General features: G+C 58.5%; 3 protein-coding genes across 3 annotated transcripts; 1 reads left to right on the forward strand and 2 right to left on the reverse strand.

The window, feature by feature from the left end:
* CDCA3 (cell division cycle associated 3) lies at positions 1-2337 on the forward strand. Its single transcript, XM_007469398.1, has 6 exons — positions 1-69; positions 284-458; positions 708-834; positions 1316-1609; positions 1747-1850; positions 1977-2337. The coding sequence occupies exons 2-6, from the start codon at positions 339-341 to the stop codon at positions 2130-2132; spliced, it is 801 nt and encodes a 266-aa protein (XP_007469460.1). The 5' UTR covers positions 1-69; positions 284-338; the 3' UTR covers positions 2133-2337.
* Positions 2338-4288: 1951 nt separating this feature from the next.
* GNB3 (G protein subunit beta 3) lies at positions 4289-10959 on the reverse strand. The gene is made up of 11 exons (XM_007469399.1): positions 10753-10959; positions 10152-10307; positions 9824-9910; positions 9506-9544; positions 8082-8188; positions 7930-7993; positions 7650-7812; positions 7503-7569; positions 7205-7406; positions 5669-5885; positions 4289-4880 (listed from the first exon to the last, which is right to left on the reverse strand). Exons 3-11 carry the CDS (start codon positions 9878-9880, stop codon positions 4774-4776), a joined length of 1023 nt encoding a protein of 340 aa, XP_007469461.1. The 5' UTR covers positions 9881-9910; positions 10152-10307; positions 10753-10959; the 3' UTR covers positions 4289-4773.
* A 765-nt stretch (positions 10960-11724) lies between these two features.
* Positions 11725-21687, reverse strand: P3H3 (prolyl 3-hydroxylase 3). Its single transcript, XM_007469400.1, has 15 exons — positions 21100-21687; positions 20033-20185; positions 19477-19678; positions 19265-19396; positions 18668-18804; positions 18166-18255; positions 17054-17106; positions 16867-16934; positions 16630-16754; positions 13991-14092; positions 13566-13716; positions 13188-13305; positions 13036-13111; positions 12030-12170; positions 11725-11880 (listed from the first exon to the last, which is right to left on the reverse strand). The coding sequence occupies exons 1-15, from the start codon at positions 21583-21585 to the stop codon at positions 11725-11727; spliced, it is 2190 nt and encodes a 729-aa protein (XP_007469462.1). The 5' UTR covers positions 21586-21687.
* Positions 21688-22033: the final 346 nt, after the last annotated feature.

Here is a 22033-nt window from a genome sequence, read left to right on the forward strand (position 1 = left end):
AAGTTTGAAACTTAGCTTCGGGAGTTGAGGATCGAGCTGTTTTGCATCCAAAGCTGCAACTGGGGCCCGGTAAGTGATTTGAATAAATTAGTGAATAAGTTAGAGGGCCCCGGGGGCCCAGAAGGAGCTGCCTTGTCATCTGTATCAGTCATCATCCCTTCTAAGACCTCTGGCCCGGCGGCCAGGCGCTTCCTCAGCGGGGAACTGGGGAGGTTCGGGTGGCCTGGAGTCAGAGGGCGAACGTGGTCGCGGTAAGGACTGAGACCTGAGTCACTTCTCACAGGCATCCCTTCCTCGCCCGGGCCGGGCCCTGCCCCATCCTATTTCTCCTGGTTGAGATGGGCTCAGCCAAGAGCGTCCCAGTCACTCCAGCGCGGCCTCCCCCTCACAACAAGCTTCTGGCTCGAGTGGCGGACCCCCGTTCACCCAGCGCCGGCATCCTGCGCACTCCCATCCAGGTACTCAGGATCGGGGTGGGGGAGGCAGCGAAACTGTCTGAATTTGGGGGCCTCTGCCTAACCTGATTCTGAGAGAGCTCACTCCTCGCCCCCCCCCCCCCCCCCTTATTGTCCACATTCTCAATCCCGGTGACGTAGGCTGAGTGTCTGAGGGCCTTGGCAATTCTCGTCTGGAGTGTGGACCTGAGGCTAGAGACCTGGCGGGGAAGAGTGAGGGCCCAGACTTGTTCTAGCCTTTGGTCCTGACAGGTAGAGAGCTCTCCTCAGCCAAACCTGCCAGCAGGGGAGCAGCTGGAGGGCCCTAAGCAGTCCCAGGACTCAGATCCCCGCTCTCCTACCCTTGGCATTGCACGGACACCTATGAAGACCAGCGGAGGTAAGTGTTGGGCCCAGGGAATTCTGGTAATGCTGTCACCTGGCATCCTTGGGTGACAGCATTATCAGAAGGGGCCTCCATCCTCCTGCTTTGAACCCATGTCACTCTTTTTTTTTTTTTTTTTTGCTGTACGCGGGCCTCTCACTGTCGTGGCCTCTCCCGTTGCGGAGCACAGGCTCCGGACGCGCAGGCTCAGCGGCCATGGCTCACGGGCCAGGCCGCTCCTCGGCATGTGGGATCTTCCCGGACCGGGGAACGAACCCGTGTCCCCTGCATCGGCAGGCGGACTCTCAACCACTGCGCCACCAGGGAAGCCCCCATGGCACTCTTTTCTCAACACTTTGCTCCCTCTCACCAACTTCTCTCTTCCCAGTCCCTCACCCGCCAGGGCGTGACTCCTAAGGCTCAAGTATCTTGTCCTCCTTGCTGAATGCTTTGTAACAGAGGGTCACTATCTCATCTCACTTCTCCCCCCCCATAGAGACCCCAAGCCCACTGGTGAAACAGCTGAGTGACGTATCTGAGACCGAAGACCCCACATTAAATCTTCCCCCAGAGCCTGTTCTGCCCCTAGAGACACCTTCATCTTCTCCACTGGACTTGCCTCTGGGCACCCGGTTTTCCCTTGAGGATCAGATGTCACCTTGGAGCCAGACTGAGCTCCCCTCCAGGCAGGTGTTTTCCAAGGAGGAAATAGGACATGCCTCAGAAACCGCTATGGCCAGCCAGGACTCAGACAAGCCCTTGAGAGACCCCGAGACTCCTCGGTCTTCAGGTACAGAATCTAAGGGCAAGGTATGGGGTAGAGAAATTGGGAGAACACTCTGGGATAATGTCCATGAGTGGATGGAGGAGAAATAAACTGTAAACCCCTAATCTTGGCTCCTTGTTTTAACTCCTTACCAACCCTAGGTTCTAAGTGCAGCAGATGGAAACCAAACAGCAAGGTGCTAGGGAGATCTCCTCTCACCATCCTGCAGGATGACAACTCCCCTGGGACTCTGACACCACGACAGGTAAAGGGAGAGAGGGTGAAAGCTATTACTAGGAAATCCAACGTAAAGATGGGAGCCCTTTTCCCCGATCTTCTCTCCCCTGAACAACCGCCCGCCCTCCCTCACCTTGCCCGCTGCCTTTTGCAGGGAAAGCGGCCTTCTTCCCTGAGTGAAAATGTTAGGGAACTAAAGGAAGGGGCCGTTCTGGGAACTGGACGACTTCTGAAAACTGGAGGACGAGCATGGGAGCAAGGCCAGGGCCGCGACAAGGAAAATCAGCACTTTCCTTTGGTAGAGAACTAGGGCATGCACGGCCCCAGCACTGGGACTCACCAGGGGCCTAGTGATATTCTGTGTCCTCTCACCCCTTCTTTCCCTGGGAGACTGGAAAGGCTCGTTTTCTTCAACTCCCCCTACACTACCAACTCTGGGACTGAGAGCTTCCTTGGCTTTCTTTGTGTCTTATGTGTTTCTGTATATTAAAGCAAGTGATTTTAAATGATTTTTTTTTTTATCGGAGTATAGTTGCTTTACAATGTTGTGTTAGTTTCTGCTGTACAGCAAAGTGAATCAACTATACGTATACATATATCCCCTTTTTTGGATTTCCTTCCCATTTAAGTCACCACAGAGCACTGAGTAGAGTTCCCTAACCTATACAGTAGGTTCTCAGTTGTCTATTTTATGCATAGTAGTGTATATATGTCAATCCCAACCTCCCAATTCATCCCAGCCCCCGTTTGTGTCCATACATTTGTTCTCTATGTCTGTGTCTCTGTTTCTGCTTTGCAAATAGGTTCATCTGTACCATTTTTCTAGGTTCCACATATATGCGTTAATATACGATTTTTGTTTTTCTCTTTCTGACTTACTTCACTCTGTATGACAGTCTCTAGATCCATCCATGTCTCTACAAATGACCCAGTTTCGTTCCTTTTTATGTCTGAGTAATATTCCACTGTGTATATGTACCACATCTTCTTTATCCCTTCCTCTGTCAATGGGCATTTAGGTTGCTTCCATCTCCTGGCTATTGTAAATAGTGCTGCAGTGAACATTGGGGTGCATGTGTCTGTTTGAATTATGGTTTTCTCAGGGTATATGCCCAGTAGTGGGATGGCTGGGTCATATGGTAGTTCTATTTGTAGTTTTTGAAGGAACCTCCATACTGTTCTCCATAGTGGCTGTATCAATTTACATTCCCACTTAAATGATTTTTTTTTTTTTTTTTGCGGTACGCGGGCCTCTCACGTTGTGGCCTCTCCCGTCGCGGAGCACAGGCTCCGGACGCACAGGCTCAGCAGCCATGGCTCACGGGCCCAGCCGCTCCACGGCATGTGGGATCTTCCCGGACCGGGGCACGAACCCGCGTCCCCTGCATCGGCAGGCGGACTCTCAACCACTGTGCCACCAGGGAAGCCCTTAAATGATGTTTTTAAGTGTTATACCTAAACCTTGCACTGGGTCTTCTGTATGCAGAAAGGCAGCCTGGGGCGGGGTGGGGGGAGGGGGGGCTTGTGTTCCACGGCCTGAGTGTCCCGCACTGACACCTCCAAGCCTCATTTACGCACCTCCCTTAAATCCTGGTGTTCCCCAGGGCACTGTCCTTGGCCCTTTCCTCTTGCTGTCCCTGGGTGTTCACTTCTAGGGCTTCATCTGTTACTCATCTGTATTCTGGTGACATCCAGGTCTCTCTACCTAACCCTGATCTTCATCCAGCTGCCCTAGAGGAACTTCAGAGCTTGTCTAAAGTTGAATTTGTGATCTTCCCCCAAAGTTATTTGTCCTCCCCTATTCTCTCTCCGAGTGAATGACAGCACTATCCACCCAGTTGCCAAACCCTAACCTTGGCCATTACCTTGAATCCTTCCCTTTGAATATCCCTTAGCCTAGGCGTTGGTCACTTCCTCCTGGAGATTCTGCATCTTTAATCCCTTCCCCACCCCTTGCCATTCCCCTCTGTCCTATAGCTCTTGCATTTCTTGCCACCTACCTCCTGCCTTGTTTCCCTCCATTTCCTCCAGGCTCCCCTTCCTCCATTTCATCAACCGACATTGCCGCCAGGGCCATCTTCCCGAGGAGCATCGCTGATCACGTTACTACTCCACTCAAAACTCTTCAATCGTCCCGCATTACCTGTAGGGTAAAGTCTAGACTTTTTAGCTTTTTTAGGCCTCTTACAATCTGATTCCTTCTCAACACAGCCCTCCTGTACAAACACACACATATGCACCAAAGGCAGGTGGTGGGGAACCGTTGTGCACAGCCCCCCTCAGCCTCCTCCTCCTGCCCCAGCTCAGGCCTTGCCCATGAGGCTTGGACTCCTGCCTCAACCCTCCTTTCTGCCCACAGCTGTCTGGTACCCAGCCTTTATCATTGCACATGTAATACGTTATTACTTAAGTGGGACCTGCATCTGTTTGGAACAGAAGTGGGGTGGGAGGCAAACATCACAGACATACCAGGGCACTACTTTATTGCCGATGCTTTAGGAGAGGCAAGAAGGTAGACAAAGGAGAAAGTACGAAGGAGAAGGGGGCCAGGACCCTAGTGGTGCCAGAGCTGAGGGCCCTACGCCACTCGGGTCTAGACAAAGGTGGTGGCTCTGGGGGCGGGGGAATCCTAGGGCCTGTGGCCTCAGATGGGAAGCCTGCTAGGCCTGCCAAAGGTGGAGGTCCGGGGGTCCGTTGTCCTTGCTCATTACGGGAGAAGCTGTCAGGACCATGGAGAGGGGAGGCCATGGGAGGAGATGGGGCAGTTCCCCACCCATGTCCCTGGTGTTGCCTCCCAAAGGCACTCTCCCTGTACTCCCCACGCCCTCAAAGGGGAAAGCTGGCAGGAAGGGCGGCCGCAGGGTAGTAGAAGAGAAAATCTTAAAGAAATCGGGCGGGGAGAGGGCAGCCGAGTGTCTTCATGGCCTTTTACCTCCCCTCCTCCAGCCTCCTCAGTTCCAGATTTTGAGGAAGCTGTCCCAGGAACCAGTGGCCACAGCCATCCCATCAGCTGTGACCCCCAGGCAGCTGACCCTGTTGTCGTGGCCAGAGAGGATGCCTGAAGAAAAGGGAGAGGAGTTAGCCTGACAGGGAGTGTGTGCACACAGGGCCCCTAGGTTAGCTAGGCGAGACAGCTGACTACAAGAGGAAAGAGGATTAGCCCTGAGGGGTGGGCCTTCTATTGAGGCCAATCTCTCTGTGCAGAACCTGGGGTGGGTGAGGGGAGGGGAGGGACCTGGGAGGGCTGGACATGTCAACCTGCAGGGAGGAAAGCAAGGGCACTAGAAAATGGGGAGGGCTTCCAAATGGAGATTTAGGCCCCGAGAGAAGTGACTTGCCCAAGGCCACTCAGAAAGTAAGCAGTGGAATTAAGATTTGGATCCTGACTCTCTGGCCCAGTGTTATCTTCACTGGGCACCTGGCCTCTCCCAAGAGAAGAAGCCACACTATCTGATTCAACTTCAGACCAGGCCAGTCCTAGAGAAGCACCCAGGTTGGGGTCAGGGCCATCAGGTCACTCTCCATCCCCTTAATTCTGTCACTGCATAGTCCCTGAGATGGCCCTTCCCTTTGGCGGATGCCCCTGAAACCCAGCACTGACTGGACATTCAAGGCCCACAGGTCTGGGGGTGGCCGGGAGGAGCTCTTCCGGTGGGAAGCAGCCGTGGCAGGCGCAGTGGAGAAGGGCCCGTTAGAGCAACTTAGCTTTGAGAGAAGGTGGTCCTAGATTGGGAGGCAAGGGGGACTGGCTTCTCGGGGTAGAGCTCAGTTACCCAATAATCAGGGAGCAGTGGTAAGAGGGTCCCCACAAGGGCAACGAGGTGGCCGTGGTGGACAGGCTCTTACCCACTCGCTCGCACTTCATGGAGTCCCAGACATTGCAGTTGAAGTCGTCGTAGCCCGCAAAGAGCAGGCGGCCACTGAGGGAGAAGGCCACAGATGTGATGCCGCAGACGATGCTCTCGTGGGAGTAGGTGGTCAGCTCCTGGTCTGCCCGCAGGTCAAACAGGCGGCAGGAGGCATCGTCCGAACCCGTGCAGATGGCCTCTCCGTTGGGGAAGAACTGCGGGTACAGGTGGCCAGGGGTCAGGACCCAGACCTAGATAGCCCACTGCCTTTCCTACCCTCTCCCTGCTCCTGCCCTGGTGGCTCCAGGCCCAGCTGTTTCCCTCAGCCTCTCTGGCCCCCGCCCCCATCCCTTCCACCGCCAGCATGGTTGGTCTTCACCGCTGACGTTTGTCACATGCCAGCTGCAGCCGGGCTCCCTACCCCCTTCCCTGCTCCACAGTATTTCCACGTTGCAGGGGAGAGCACGGGGCTGAGGGAGGGTGGGCAGCGTGCCCAGGGTCACATGGTCAGAAGGGCGGAGGCTGTCCCAGACGCCAACGACTACAGTCGTCTGGATCAGTGTGTAAGCACAGGGCCAAGTACAAATGCATATCTTGAATCTCATCATGAGGAAATGTCACATAACCCGATGGAGGGAAAGTCTACAGAAAACTGGCTTGTACTCTTCAAAAATGTCAACGTTACGAAAGACAGAGAAAGGGCGCAAACGGTTCCACTTTAAAAGAAACTGAAAAGACGAGGCAAGGGAATGCGATACATGTTCCTGGACAGAAGAAAAACATTGTTATTTTTCAGATAATTGGTGAGATTTGAATATAGACTATAGACTATAGTACTGCGTCAAGTTAAATTTCCTGATTTTAAGAATTAGACTGTGACTACGAAAGAGAATGGCCTTGCTTTTAGGAAGGACACACTGAAATATTTAATGGGTAAAGAGGCATGAGTTCTGCAACTTACTTTCAAAGAACCCAGGGAAAAAGCTAATGACAAAGCATGTCTATACCTGCATCTAGGTGTGTGTGTGTCTGTGTCGGTCTGTCCATCTATCCCTCCCTCACTCTACAGAGAGGGAATGATGAAGCAAATGTGGCAGAAAGGTAACTGAATATGGGTGAAGGGTAGATGGGAGCTCTTTTTGTTACTCTTGCAACTTTTCTGTGAGGGAAAATTATTTCAAAGTGGAAAGTTGAAAGGGGCAGGGGCTTCCCTGGTGGCGCAGTAGATCAGAATCCGCCTGCCAATGCAGGGGACACGGGTTCGAGCCCTGGTCCGGGAGGATCCCACATGCCGCGGAGCAACTAAGCCCGTGAGACACAACTACTGCACCTGCGCTCTACAGCCCGCTCACCGCAACTAGAGGAAAGCCTGCGCGCAGCAACGAAGACCCAACGCAGCCAAAAATTAATAACTTAAAAAAAAAGGAAAGGGTCAGGGGACTGCAGGAGGGGATGAAGGCTATGTGTGTTGGAGGTGGAGAGGTGTTCCCGGGAGTCAGAGAACAGAGGGGGCGGGGGGGAGGGGGCTGCTCACGCAGATAGCATTGATGTCCGACTCGTGGCCCGTGAACGTCTGCCGGCAGGTCCCCTCCCGCACGTCCCAGAGCTTGGCGCTGGCATCACAGGCCCCCGAAATGAAGAGTTTGAAGTCAGGGGACACGGCCAGGCTCATGCAGTCCCCCGTGTGTCCCACAAACACAGTCTTCTGCTGCCCCGTCTCGATGTCCCACAGAGCACTGCGGGGTGGGGGGAGGGGAGGGGAGGGGGTCACAGAGAAAGGCCAGCACAGAGGTGCCTCCCAAGCCCCAGCACCCACAGCGCTGGGTCCTCACCACGTGGTGTCCCCGGAGCTGGTCACAATGTTGTTGTCGTCCAGGAAGCGGCAGCAGGAGAGATAACCTGGGGGTAGTTAGGACAGTGCCCTGGCTGCCGGCCGCCCCCCGCAGGGCAGGGGCTTCCTGGGACCCTCAGTCTCTCACCTGTGTGAGCAGAGAGCTCCCGGCTGACCTTGACATTGCCCTCCCGGGATTTGAGGCTGTAGATGGAGCACATGTTGTCCAGCCCCCCACATGCCACGAAGTTCCCCGACGGGGCGTAGGCACAGGTCATGACCCAGGAGGAGCGCAGTGGGATGGCGTGCACCTGCGGGGGGCGGGGCAGCGGGGGCCTGCGCTGAGCTCCCAGGTGGAGAGCAGAGAAGGGGAGCAGGAGGCCCCCAGGAAGGAGGGCGGCAGAGGGGCGGGGAGACAGGGCTGATACCTTGTTGGTGGTGTAGGTGTCCCACACAATCAGCTTCCCGTCTTGCGAGGCACTTACCAGCAGCCTGGGGAGAGAACACTCGTGCCACCCAGCTCTCCTTCCTGTGTCCCCCTAACACCCACCCCCGGCCGCCCACGCCCCTTAAGCCTCACTTGGAGTCAGTGGCCCAGTGCATGGCGTAGATCTTGGCGAGGTGTCCCCTTAGCGTCCGCCGCGTCCGCATCTGCACTCGTCCCACGACCTCTAGGCCAGACACCAGCTGCAGGAAAGGGAGCATTAAAAATCAGGGTGAGGACTTCCCTGGCAGTCCACTGGTTAAGACTCCATGCTCCCAATACAGGGGGTACGGGTTCGATCCGTGGTGGTCGGGGAACTGAGATCCCGCAAAAAAAAGAAAAAGGAAATCAGGGGGTGAGCAGGGCGCGTGCCCACATGTCAGTGTCACAGCCACTGATCTGTACAAGTTTCTGTTACGTGCCAGGCTCAGGGTCAGGGCCCCAGCCTCAGAGTTATCAGGCCCTGCCCGGCAGTGGCTTAGACTGATGCGGGAGACAGACACAGGCATGTTGCTAAGGGTTTAACCACCACCTCTCCTGCGTGGGCTGGGGGATGAGGGGAAGGGGGAGGGGGATTTCCATCATATAAATAATACCACCTTGACCAATTCAGGCTGCCAATGTGAGACCACCACACACGGACTTGGGAAGAGATGCACACATCTGGCTGAACCCAGCTGCTAGGAGCCTGCCCTCGCCCACCACTGCTGCACGGCCAGCTCTCACTGGGTACCCAGAGCAGCTCCATGGCCCTGAAACTCCTTTGACCTTCTAGACTTAGGCTGGGGCTCCAGGGTCAAAAGACTTGACTTGCCATTTACTTGCTTTGTTATCTCAGGCAAGTTACTTAACCTCTCTGAGCCTGTTTTCCTCTGAGCCTGTAAAATGAGGTTTATAGCACCTACCTTATGGGGTTGTCATGAAAATAAAATGAAATGAAATTACATATTTAAGCAACTTAGCCCAGTGCCTGGCTCATGTTCAGTAAATGTTTACTCTTATTATTAACATTTAATCCAATCTAAGATGCCACCAACTCTAAGAAGCACGATTCTCTCGTGGATCCACCAAGAAGGGAAAATGCTGCGAATTATAATTGTAAGGCTTCGATTGCTGGATGCATCTCAATCTCCGAGACGTCAAAATGTGAAAAAATGCATCTTAGAACTGACGACTTCAGTATTAGACAGCCAGTACCTAGAGTCGCGAAGGGCTGCTGATTGACAAAGCCCTACCCCTCTTCATCCTTGCCACCCCGCGAGGGGGGGTAATCACTCTCATTTTATGGACAAGGACAGGACAGAGTCTGCCTCCTTAGTCTCTGACTCGGTGCCTGGCTCAGAGCAGACCGACCTCGCAAAATGTTCGTTGAATGAATGAATTCATGTCATTCCTCACTCCAAGGACACGCTGTACTAGAGCTTGGGCACCAGGCTGTGGCTGGTCAGGGGGCTCCCACCCCCTCCCCTCCCCTCCCCACTCCTCCCCTCTGGCCCTGTCAGGGGGACAGGAGCTCTCACCTCCGCCAGAGTAATGTCGGCACAGGCTTTCCTGGCATCCTGGGGGGAAAGCAGACATCAGGGGATGGTAAGGGCAGGGTGTCGGTGGGGGGGGGGGTGCTTGGGCTTCTGATGCGGGTGGGTTTGAGGCTCTAGGGTTTGGGGGCGCCTCTCAAATATGAGATCCAAATTCAGGAGGTCTCTGGCGACTTCCAGGTCAGGGGTCTCTCAGGTGTCACTCAAGGGTGAATCCAGCCCTCTTCCCCCGCAGGCCCCACTCCCGCACGGGCCCGGTTCCTTGTTTTCTGGGGTTCCCTGGTGGGAGGGTTCTGGGGTTACTGCAATCTGCTTCTTGAGCTGCTCTGCTTCCTGCCGCAGCTGCTCCATCTCCCCCATGGTGGGCAGGGTGAGGGGTGGCTCGGGCTCCTGCCAGGAACACAGGGTGAGTGTAGGGGGATCCCCATGTCTCTGTCCCTCACACCTCACACCGGACCCCTCACGAAGGCTGGAGCCCACTCCCCAGACAGGGAACTGACTGGGTGGTCTGCACCACTTTCTCCGCCCGGCCCTCCTAGTGTGGAGTCCTGTGCAGCCGGCCCCGGCACTGGCCCAGCCCTGCCTGCAGCCCCCAGCCCCAGAGGGCACAGCCAGCCCAGCTCCCTCTTACTTGGGCTCTGACTGGACCTCTTTAGGCTTCCAGCTCCGGTTCCCAGGCGTCTCCTCGCTCCCTCAGCTGCGACGCCCGCCTGTCACCTGCCCCGGCTCTGCTGCCAGGGTAGCTGGCCTGGCCTGGCCCCGACTGGGGGCGGGGGGCGGGGGGGCACTGACAGGGAAGGGTAGGGCCAACGACGTCAGGCAAATGAAGTCAGCTGGCCGGGGTGGGGGTAGAGGACGGGGCGGGAGGTGTGTGGCTTCCGAGAGGCTGGGGGCCAGCCCAGGGTGGGGGGCGGGTGGGTGGCAGCAGGAGTGCGGGACTCCACGGAGAAGCAGCCCCCGTGACGAGCCCCGGAGGGAGGAAGGGGTGCGGGTGCTTCCCCGGCCAGTCTCCAGGCAGAGAGCAGAGCATCAGGCCCCATGGGATTAGAGCAAAGCTGTGAGGATTAAGGGCTGGGTTTGGGAGGGGTGCAAAGGAGCAGCACGACCACAGCTCCGGGGGGACCCCCAGGCCCTGGCCCCCACCAGTGGCAATAACCTTGGCAGTCAGGGCCTGGCTAGCAACCAGTCCAGGAGCCAGAGAATGAGGGTGAGAGACAGCCCACTGTCAATACCCAAAACTGTGTGTCTTAGCTCCGGGTGGGGCGCGGAGAGGGCTACGGTGAGTACGGGGAGGGTGCAGGCCGGAGCTGAGATTAGAAGGGACTGATCTGGATAATCCTTCTCTGGACAAGCCCCAACCAGCTGCCCCCAGGGTCTGATCCCAGGGTAGAGGGGGAAGGTCCAGGGGCTCCAGAGAGGAGGATGGACAGGCCTGGCCCAGCTCTGGGTGGAGAAAAGAATGGCAAGTGGAGGGCAACCCCGTCCCCTGCTCCCATCCGGGGGCTGGGCCCACTGCTGGCCCCCAGGACTCACAGGGTCCTGCTGGGGCTGAGAAGGCAAGAACGAGAGGGACGAGGCTGCCCGGACTCCCAGGCAAGCTCGGAGAGGGAAGAAGGGCTTAGAGTAGGAGGCCCAAGGAGCAGCTGTCAGGGTTAGGGTTCATCTGCACGAGGGGAGCAGGTGGCCGAGATTTCCCTGACAAACCACAGGCTGGAGAGGCCCTGCCTCTGGGAGGCCCATGATAGATACCTGTCCTCCCTGGCTGGTCACAGCCTCTCCACCCTCCAGCCACCAGGGAAACTGCCGCGACACACTTGACTGGGCCCCGGCTGAGGGATCTTCAGGATCTTTATTGACGGGCAGGGAGCGGGCAGTGGGGTGACCCTCCCTCTCATTCTCCTCATTTAAAGCAGTCGGGCCCTACCCCCTGCTGTTTCTCTCCAGGCAGCAGCATCGCATCTTCTGTCTGTCCTAGGGCTGGAGGTCCGTCAGCTGGGCCCAGGCCTGGCTCCCCAGGCTAGTGTGTGCAGTGTCCTCTGAGTCCAGGGCTGCACGGCCCTTGTGATCCACAGGCTGGCGGGCGTGCAGGGACGGAGAGCCCGCTGTTCTGCTTCTGTCACATGGGGACTTCTCGGGGGTCTTGGCATCAAGGCAGACCCCCCACAAGTCAAGAGGCCACATCCCCAAGGAGCTGGCTCAGCCCCTCACAGCTCCTCTCGGACCCGAGGCGGCTTCCCAGCCTTGTCCTGGACCCGCTGAAGCCTGTGGCTGGGGGGTTCTGGGGCAGGGTCTCTGCTGGGCATTCCTTCTCCCTCCTCCTTCTCTGGCTCCTGCAGTAGCTCTTTGGCTTCTGTCCACTCCTGGGAGGCGTGGAGAGGAGGGTCTGGCCTGATCTCCTGCATCCACCCTACCCCAAGGCCCCTCCCTGGCTCAGCTCAGCCCCTGCACCTTACCGCCTTACCGGTCAGCCTGCCCGCCCCTCACACGGCTGCTCCCGCTCGCTCCTCACCTGCTCCCCGTGCTCAGGGGCCCACGTGTGCCACAGCGCCAGACTGCAGCGCCGCCCCCGCGTCACGGCCCACACACCGTGGGGATTCTCCACGCCGGAGCTGAAGGCCACGAGGCGCCCGCAGCGAGGACGGACCTGCGCCTGGCGGGCCATGGCGGATTCAGATCCAGGGAGGGGCCCTCGGAAAACCTCGCCCTGAGTCCCTGGAGTAGGACGGGGGTAGGGGGCCCAGAGAAGGCAGCTCTCTTGCCCACCACTTCCCCTCTGTAATTCAGGGGCTGTCTGGGGGCAAGTGGGAAATGGGCCTCCACTTGGGGAGCCCAAGTGCCGGACTGGGGCTAGAGGAGTTGGAGCCAAAGGGAGAAGGGACCTCCATCCGCTCCAGTGCCCTGACTTTTCCTGGCCAACTCTTTGTGCCAGGTGTGAAGCCACCTGAAGGTGCAAGCACAGTACCAGACTCCGGTTTCTGGGCATAAGGATCTCGAGGACACTTTTCCACCCCAAAGAGAGCTTGGATTACAGGTGGTGAGCAGAGAAGGAAGTAATTGGATAAAGGCAGAGCAACACACAATGAGAAAGCACTGCTCCACTCCCCTACCGATCCTAGCCCCGAGCTTGTACCTGGATAGGGGCTTGCTTGTACCTGGATAGGGGCTTGCTTGTACCTGGACAGGGGCTTGCTTGTACCTGGATAGGGGTTTGCTTGTACCTGGACAGGGGCTTGCTTGTACCTGGACAGGGGCTTGCTTGTACCTGGACAGGGGCTTGCGGTCCTGTGCTTCACACGCCCTCCTGTAGGAGGGCCTGGAGGGGCCCCTTGGAGGTCTCCTGGGAGGGGCTCGGAGAGCCCCTGAACACACAAGTGGTGGGAGGCGCTGGGGAGGCCAGGGAAGGAGAGGGCTAAGGCGGCCCCAGCCACTTCCCTGCATTTGCCTCTGGGAACCTTCTGTTTTGAATCCTGAGCCCACAGCTGGGCTCCCTGTCCCCCGCCCCAGCCCCCATTTACCGTGACGGTGAGGGCGTTGGGCTCTGTGAAGAACAGGTGCCCACCCTGGAAGTCATCGTTGAGGTAGAGAAGTCCGCTGGGGAGGGAGGAAGACAGAAGGCGGTGAGACCCCCGCCCAGGCTCCCCTGCCTGACCCCTGGAGGGCTGCCCACCTGTAGTCTCGGTAGGTGTAGGCCGGGGGCTCCCGCCAGCACTCCCCGGTGTCAGGGTCCAGGACGCAGTTGTCTGCATGCACCGGGTGGCTCAGGTCCATGCGCTGTGACTGCTCTCCTGGGAAGCGAAGGGGCCTGGTGGGCGCCCCGCTGCCCGGTGCCCACCCACCGACACCTACCCTGCAGCTCCGGGGTCACAGCCGGGCCCGGCCTGGGCAGGGGAGTCAGTCCTCGTGCAGTGAGGGTATCGTGCAGTGAGATACCTCGTGCAGCTGCAGGGAAGACTGGGACGCACGCGGCTGGGGCTGCGGAAGGTGGGCGGGGCGCCGGCCCCGAGGGCCCGAGGCTGGGGCGGAGCGGCAGGGTGCCGGCGGTTACCTTCTATGGCACTGCGGCACACCAGGTGGGTGAAGGAGAGGTGCAGGGGCCGGTCCGGGGAGAAGTACGCCTGCGTCAGGCTCCGCACGCGCTCGCTCACCTCCAGAAGCAGCTGGGCGCCCTGACTGCCCACAACCCCAGCCCGGGCCAGCTGCCAGCAGAGAAGGAGGGGCCAGGAAGGGGGAGGCACTGGAAAGGTGGCCCCTGCCCCCGCCCCACTTCCACTGCCCTCCACCCACGGTTTGGGGGCGCCCGTCCGCCCAACTGCTCCATGACGGCAACCCGGGCCCCTTGGTCTGGAAGCCCCTCCTCAACCCTGGGCCGAGGACTCGGCTACGCTCGGTCCCGGGAGAGCCCTCCCCAGGAGATGCCCGGCCCTATTCTCCAGTTCTGGCATCAGGCCAGGGCCTGGGGCCTCCTCTCACCTGGGCGGCCTTGAGCACCGTGAGCCCCTCGAAGCGTTCGTGGGGAGTGTGTGGGGAGCGGCGGCCCTGATAGCCGGACCTGGTTCCAGACTCAGCCGCGTCCTAAGCAGGGAGGGGGTTGGCTGGGGGAGTCACCCTCCTCGGCCCCGGGCTATCGCGCACCTCACTGCCCACAGGGCCACATGGCCTTCCCTCCAACCCTCCCAACTCCCTGGAAGAGGCTAGAAGCTCCCGGGGTTCTCTGAGCTGCTGCCCCTTCCCAGAGAACGACTGTCTCCGCGTCTGTGTCGTCACTCCTGGTGAAGACCTGGAACCCCACTCACGGAAGGGACTGTGCACAGAACTCTGGAGAGCTTCCTACAGTGGGGAAGGGGCCCTGAGAGGTAAGGACAGCTGGGGAAGGGGGCAGGAGGGGCTTGATCACTCATCACGATGCGCCGAGAATAGGGGAGTTTCTCTGGAAAAGGACGCTGGCAGGAGGTACGACAGTCGGGACAGGTCCTGGCTGACTCGAGGTAGGGACATGGCATCAGCAAAGGTGTCTCTCTTCCACCCCTTCTCACCTTACATGCTCTTGGAGAACTTGAGGGCCCTTGATGCAAAGTCCCAGTTACCCAACTGCCTACATGACTCTGGGGGGTCTCCTAGTATATGAGTGTCCCTTTACTGACACCTACTGTCTGCTTTTTCTTTCTTTTTTCTATTCTGTCTGCTTTTTGAAACTCAAGGTACCACTATCTAATTACCCCGTATTTAAGCCTCATCTCTGAGAGGTTTATATAGAGGCTACCTGGCCACTCAAGCCATCTAACCCTCTATTCTTTTATTCATTCATTCATTCAGTAGGCACTGAGCACCTACGATGTGCCAGGCACTGTTCTAGGCACTGTGGACTCAACTGTGAACATGAAAAGTTCCAGCAGGGTTTATATTTTGAGATAATAAACAAACAAACCAGATCAATTCAGACGGTGATAAGTGTTACATGGAAAATTAAAGCAGGGTTACAACCCCGAGAGTGCCCCGGCAGGGATCAGGGGACAGCTAGGTGATGAGGTGACATCTACATTGAAACCAAATGATATGAGGGAATAGCTGAGAGAAAAAATGTTCCAGGCAGCAGAAATAGCAAATGCAAAGGTCCTGGGGCCAGAATGAGTTTAGTGTAATCAAGGAACAGAAAGGTCTGATACTTGGGAGTTATCCTTGACTCCATTCTTTCTTCATCTTCCACATAGATTTAGTCCTCAAATTCTCTTTCTTTGATTTTCTAAATATTTCTCATCTGTCCCCATCTTCATTCCCTTGAAATGAGAACCTAACCTAGGGCGGCGGCCCTCTTGCAATCACCCCAGAAGCTCCCGCTCACTTCCCTCTCTCGCTGCATTCTCCACACTGCCACTAGAGGGAGCTCCCAGTCCTACAGGATGAGGGCTCCAGACCCTGCCCTTGGAGGTTCTGCAGGAAGACAAAAGTCCACCCCTCCTTAAATCCTTCAGTGAGCCGTCCACAAATAAAGTCCAAACTCCTTGGTAGGGTACAGAGGCCCTTCCCTACCTCTCCTGGGCCTCCACCCCTACACCGCCTCTGGATAATATACGGCCTGATGTTAATAACGATAGATCATGCTATTTCCACATTCTTCCAAGAGCTTTACCATGTACTAACTCATTTAATCCTCACAGCCACCACAGCAACCCTACAACATAACCGCTGCATTTAGCCCCGTTTCACAGAGAGGAAACTAGGCTCACAGATGTTAAAATACATTGCCCAAGGTCACACAGGTAGCCCCTGCTGGGACTGGCCCATGTTCTTAACTGCTGTGCTCCACTGCAGTTCCCAGAACCCCCCCTTGTTCTTCTCCCTTGCAGCCTGACTTTCCTTCCCTCTCTGTTTGGTTAACTCATCCTTAAGACTGAGCTCAAATGCCAGTCCCTCCGGTAAGCCTTCCATGACTTTGCATCTCGGCGTTCCCCGACCAGGGATCGAACCCATGCCCCCTGCAGTGGAAGTTTGGAGTCTTAACCACTGGACAGCCAGGGAAGTCCCTGGATGAGTACCCTGTACAGACTTCTTTCATCCAACTCACCACCCACTCTACGTCTCCATGCCCGATTCCTTCTCTATACACTGAGCTCCCAAATGCACGGTCCGTGTTCATCTACCTCTCCCTGGAACCGAGGCATTTCCAGTATACAGCAGGGTCTCAAAGAGCGTGTGTCGAAGAAACGCTAGCCCAGAGTGAGACTGAAGCTTCAGAAAATGGCAGACTCGACCTGGTGAATACAGATCATCCCAACCAATCTAGGAGGGGATGCGATGATGGAGAAACAGCCTGCATGTCTGCCGAGCCAATAACTGAGCTCTCGGCCAACCAAGGAATCTTCACCTGTGCGCTCACCCTTTCTGATGCATTTATGCTTTGTATTTTGTTCTTCCTATCAGTTTCTCGCAAAATCCTTCTGTAAAATGACCAGTCCACGTCAGCTAAGTTAAGAGGAAAAGGAACTTGTCCCCAGCGGGGAGGCAGTGGCAAGCACAGTCCCCGCTGGAGAGTCAGGGAGGGCAGGACAGGGGGCAGGCCAAGAGCAAGGGGGCAGGCAGCTGTGCCAGAGGGTCCCCACAGGTCTTCTCACCTTGGCCAGCTGCAGGAGCACCCCACATTCGGCTGGGGTGAGCAGCCCGTCTAGCACCGCTCGCTCCGACCCATTCAGCTGCCTCGCGTCCTGGGTCAGGGTTACCCCCTCCAGGAGGAGGACATCTGCCGGGGAGGGACAGGACCGGGGCTGAGGGTCCCCTGAGAGCAGGCCCAGCAGTAGCTGGCAGCCCCCAGCCCCTCCAGGCTCCTGTCTCCTGCTGTCCCAGGAACTCACCCTTCCAGTGAGTCAAGGGCTTCGGCTGTGGAGGCTCATGGTCCCACGGCCTCTTCTCCTGATCCTCTCTCAGGGGTGAGAGACATGCTCAGTGGACACACAGGCCAGTCCAGACCCATCTTCCCCAGGACCCATCCCTCCCCTTCCAGCTCAGGCCACGCCCCTCCCACCACAAGGCACCTCCTACCTGAGTTTTTCTCTAAGGGCCTCAGGGATGAAAGCTGCTGGGGTCCAGGGATCCTGGGACAGTCAGGAAAAGCGCCATCACCCATCAAGTCCACCCCTGAATCCCTGACGGTAGACCCTGAGCTACCACATTAAGGTCCTCCTGCTTCCAGAGGGGAAGGTGGAGGTGGAGAAAGCCCTGGACTCATTGTCGGGAGCCCCGGGCACTGGGCACTGGGCCAAACTCTGCAATAATAATGATAATAATACCAACAACAACAACTTACGTAGCACTATTTGCCAGGTGCTATTCTAAGAGCTTTATACATGGATGTGGAATTTATCATTTAAAGTTCACAATAGTCTTATCAAACAGGTCGTAGTAATGTGCCCATTTTGCAGTTGAGAGGACTCCGAGACACAGAGACGTAAAGTAACATGCCCAAGATCACACAGCTGATAAGGGACAGAGTTGGGATTTAACCAACGGTTTCCAAACAGGGAGATTTGCCCGTTAGGGGACGTTGCAATGTCTGCAAACAGTTTTGATTGTCATGACTCAGGGAGTGCTAGTGACACCTACTGGGCAGAGGCCGGGTAAGCTGGCCTATACGGTCCTACGTTGCCTGGACAGCCCCCTTCCCCCAGTTAGGAAGTATCTGGTCCAAAATGGCAATAGTGGCAAAAAGGTTGAGGAAGCCTGCCTTATGCTGTAGCACGAGAGAGAATAACCTCTGCCCTTTAGTCCCCTCTCACAACTACAACAAAGAGTAAGAAAAACAGCCGAAACAGAGCTTTCTGTACTTCGGAGCAAGCGATGTGGCTTCAACAGGGCTATGAGATAAGTGTGATGTTCCCATTTTACAGGTAAGGAAATTGAGGCCGAGGCAAGTGAAGGTCCAGAGCTTGTTCATAGCAGAGAGACCAACATTTAGGCCTGCATGACCCCAAAGCCGCCCTTAACTACAGGTGCCTGCCTCTGTCCCTGCGACACTGGGACACAGAGTCCTCTCCAACCCTCGAAGGGTTATGGAGAAATGGGAAACGCTGTTGGGAACGGATGTGGCACATCCACATAGGGCATTACTGCTGTCCCCCTCCTGGGGGCGGGTGGGGAGCAGTGGGGTCACTCACAGGATCCTTGAAGCTGGCCCCCAGGTGCTCCATGGCATAGTAGAGCTGTCTCTTCTCCCCCAGGGATCGAAGGACAAAGCGCTGGATGTCCTGGAGAAGGGGGATGGGGGGGGGGAGTGGGGGCAGGGAAGTTAAGGCTGGAGAAGGGCAGGGGAGCCCGCAGGCTCCCTAACCTTGGCTGTGCCCCTCGGCTCAACCCTCCTCCTTCAGCAGCTTCAGGGTGTCGGGGCTCAGACTGGGGTGTGTGTGTGTGTGTGTGTGTGTTGTGCACATGTGCACTTGTGCATAGGTGGGGGCAGGCAGGGGTGAGGTTAACAGAAGAGGGCTGAGCTGGTGCTTGGACTCAGAAATAGAGCCTGCAGTGGGGAGCAGGGAGTGGAGACCGAGCAGACGCTGGACTTGGGGTCGCCTTTGGCCAGAATGGGGGGCGGGATCCAGGTGACTTCTCGAGCGTATCTGTTCGATTTCAGGCTACCTCACAGGGTGAGTGTGGAGGGGTTACCTCTCTTGGCCCGAGGCCAGGTCTCGGCTCTCCTAGCTGGGCCTGGTACTGGTCCAGAGCCTTCCTGGCAGCCTCGTCCTCCGGGTAGAAGAGGAGAACGCTCAGCACATTTTCCACAGCCTGGGACAGATTCCCTACTGGAGACAGAGAATAGCGTGGGGCGGGACCCAGAGACCGGGCACTGCTGTGATCCCTGGGCAGAGGCAAGAAGCCAGGGGGACAGAGGCAGAGCCGGAGAAGGTGGCCTCCCAGGGCCCCATCCCACCCAGCAGACAGGCTCCTCCACTGCTGCTTTCCAAAGCTTTCTGGAACATACCTGAGCTGTGTGGGCAGAGTTCAGAGGGGAGAATAAAGGAAGGTGAGAAAGAGCAAGGGCAGAAGGAGCCCTGTGACCCATCTCCGAGCTTTCCACAATGGCACCAAAGGAGAGCAAGCGTCCTCCTGAGGTGGTGGTCCCCACGGAGCCCTGACCAACTGCAGATGCAGAGACAGACGGAGGGAGGGAGGGATGGGGCTCAGGATACCATCAGAGACAAACCTTCACTCTCCCCGTTTCCAACCTCAGTCACCCCCAGGGCTCACCCTTGCCCCACTGACCCTGAGCATGGGCCTCGTGCAGCCGCCTCAGCTGGCTGGGAAGGAAGTCTGGGACAGGGAAGCTGCGACCAGGACGTGTGGCCGTGTCCCCCACACAGCGCTGCCGGCACCGCAGGACCCCTATCCAGTGCCCTGCGGGGGACACACGTGCGCCACTCAGCTTGCACCGCACCTGCCCGGGCACCGCGAGGCCCCGCGCGTCAGCTCCTCACCTGCGATGGCCTCGTACAGGCCTCCTGGGCTCCCGGTCCCCTCCGCCGCCTCCTCCGCCTTCTGCTGCTCCTCAGGCCCCTCGCAGCCGGCCCGGCAGCTCTCCACCTGGGCCAGGCTCTCCTGCAGGGCCTCCTCCAGCCAGGGCAGTGCCAATGCTGCTTCCTGGTGCCCCAGCAGCTCCAGGCCGGTGTCGTACGCTGCCTGCTGGGGAGAGGAGTGGTCAGTCACCTGAAATCCTGGGGCAAGGGTTGCCAGACTAGATCGGGAGGGAGAAAGAAGGGGAGGGGTGTGGGTCTCATTTGGGGCCTGGACTCCAGGTCCCAGTTCACCTTGGGGAATACAGGGTGGGCCTCGGAATCCAAATGTTAGAACGTGGGACTTTGTGAAGAAACTAAGGAAGAAAACTAAGTCCCAGAGAGGGACTTCCCACCAGGGTCACAGAGGACGGTACCCAGATTTCCGGATGCCCAGCGGACCATGCACAGTCCGGCGAGGCCTGTGTATCCAGCCAGTCAAAGACTGGGGGCGGGATAGGGGTCGTGCTGAGGGTCTCACCCAGTATGGGGGCGTCTCCAGGTCCCGGAAGCTCTGGGGCCGAACCCCGGACATCCGTCTGTACTTAGCCATGTCCTCTCGCATCTGAAGGTGCATTGGGTTGGCCACAAAGAAGGTGTGCGCTGCGGCTGCTGCCAGGTCCAACTTCCTCAGCTGAGGAGCGGGGAGGATGAGGGAGTCAGCCCTGGGGTAGGGGTGGCAGACTCTGCCTCCTCCCCAGCCTCTGCACCCCAGACACACCTGGCACTGCCCCAGAGCCTCATGGAAGGCCGGTAGGTGAGAACTGCCCACCACCCAACCTCCAGACCCCCAGTATGTTGGGGCTCTCAGGAGTCTGGTAGCTACGGAAGCGGAAGCGGGGTCTGAAGACTGGAGTGGGTGGGGTATGGGCAGAGGGACCTCGTTGGAGAGACGAAGTGGAAGTGATGGCCAAGTGAGGTACAGAGGTAGAGGTGACCCGAGCGACCAGCAAAAGCCGCTGGGCGCTAGGACCCTGACCTGAGGTGTGTGTGACCAGCGCCCCCCCTTCCCCGGCCACGTAGGCATTATTAGGCAACAGCGACCGCACCAGTAGCGCGCAGCGTCCATTGCCCCTGCCCCGGGACACCGGGCCCCTCAGCCCTGGCCAGCTCCTCCTCTTTCTTTCCCGAAGCTCCCTCCTGCCCCAAGCGAAGGCTCACACTCACCCCCTTACCCGCCCCCATGCTCTCTCTCCAGCGGCCGATCTCAACCCTAATCCTCCCCCTTCAATCCTGGGAAGAGGCGGCTGTCACTCCACGTAGGTCTCAGTAGGACTTGCTAAAACTCCAGGCCCCTGCCCTCCATCTCCGACCTCCTTCCACCCCGCCGCATGACACCCATTCCAACTTCGCTCCCACTCTCCCAAGGCTGTCCCTCGGCGGCCTCGATGGGTGTCTGTCGCGGTTTGATAGGACGGACTCCAAAGACGAGGTCCTATCCACACAGCCCCACCCGGGTCCGGGCGCTGGCCCGCCGCCCCTCCCGGGAGCTGGAGGAGGACAGCGGCGAGGCCGGGGAGGACCCCCGGGGCCCGGGCCGCCGCGCACCTGGTAGTAGGCCCTCTGCAGGTAGTTGTAGGGCTCCCGGCGGCGGAAGGCGTCCTGCAGCGCGCTCCCCACTCGGAGCCGCGCCGCGCCCCCCGGACCCAGCCTCCGCGTCCCGCACTGGGTCAGGCACTCGGCGCGCCGGAGCGCGGCGCGGAGGAGCAGCGGCTCCCAGGCGCCCCGCGCCGCTCCCGGCCCGGAGTCGGGCCCCGGGGAGGCGGGGAGCGCGGCCCCCGGCTCGGCCGCGCAGCGCGCCCCGCAGTCCAGCCGCGCGCGGCCCAGCGCCGCCCGGCTCCGCAGCGCCTCCCGCAGCAGGGCCACCGCCGGCGCCCAGGCCCCCGCCGCGTAGGCTCGCAGCCCGTCGGCATAGAGCAAGTCGGGGGCCTGGGGGGGCGCCCCCGCGGACAGCGGGGCCAGGCCGGGGGGCTCGGGGGACCCCGGGGGAGGCAGCAGCAGCAAGAGCGGCAGCCACTGGAGGAGCTGGAACATCGTGCGAGAGCCGCCGGCCGGCTGCAGGAGGGAACTGCGGGAGCCGCGAGGAAGAGGGAGGAAACGGGGAAGGAAGAGGGAGGGGAAAGGAGGCGAGGAAGAGAGGAGGAACGAGCGGCGCCGACGGGAGCGGACCCTGGGAGAGGCCGGGGTGAGAGGGAGCCGGGAGTCCGAGGACGCCTGGCAGAACGTGGAGAACGCGGGCTTTAGTACCAGCGGGGTGGTGTGGACCAAGAAACAGACCGCGGGGAGAGCAGGGCAGACGGCCGGCGGTGGAGCAGGCCTGGCGCTCTGAAGACAGCCTGAGGAGCCTCGTAGGACCCCTGACTCCAGCCGCCGAGGCCCAGCGGGTGGGAAGAGCTACTGCGGCTGCGTTCTCCTCAGCTCTTGGGGTCCAGGAAAAGGAGCGAGGATGCCTCCCACAAACGCGCACACACGCGCTGTTGGA

Source organism: Lipotes vexillifer, unplaced genomic scaffold, assembly GCF_000442215.2.
Source record: "Lipotes vexillifer unplaced genomic scaffold, Lipotes_vexillifer_v1.1 scaffold395, whole genome shotgun sequence".
Lineage (NCBI taxonomy): Eukaryota > Metazoa > Chordata > Mammalia > Artiodactyla > Lipotidae > Lipotes > Lipotes vexillifer.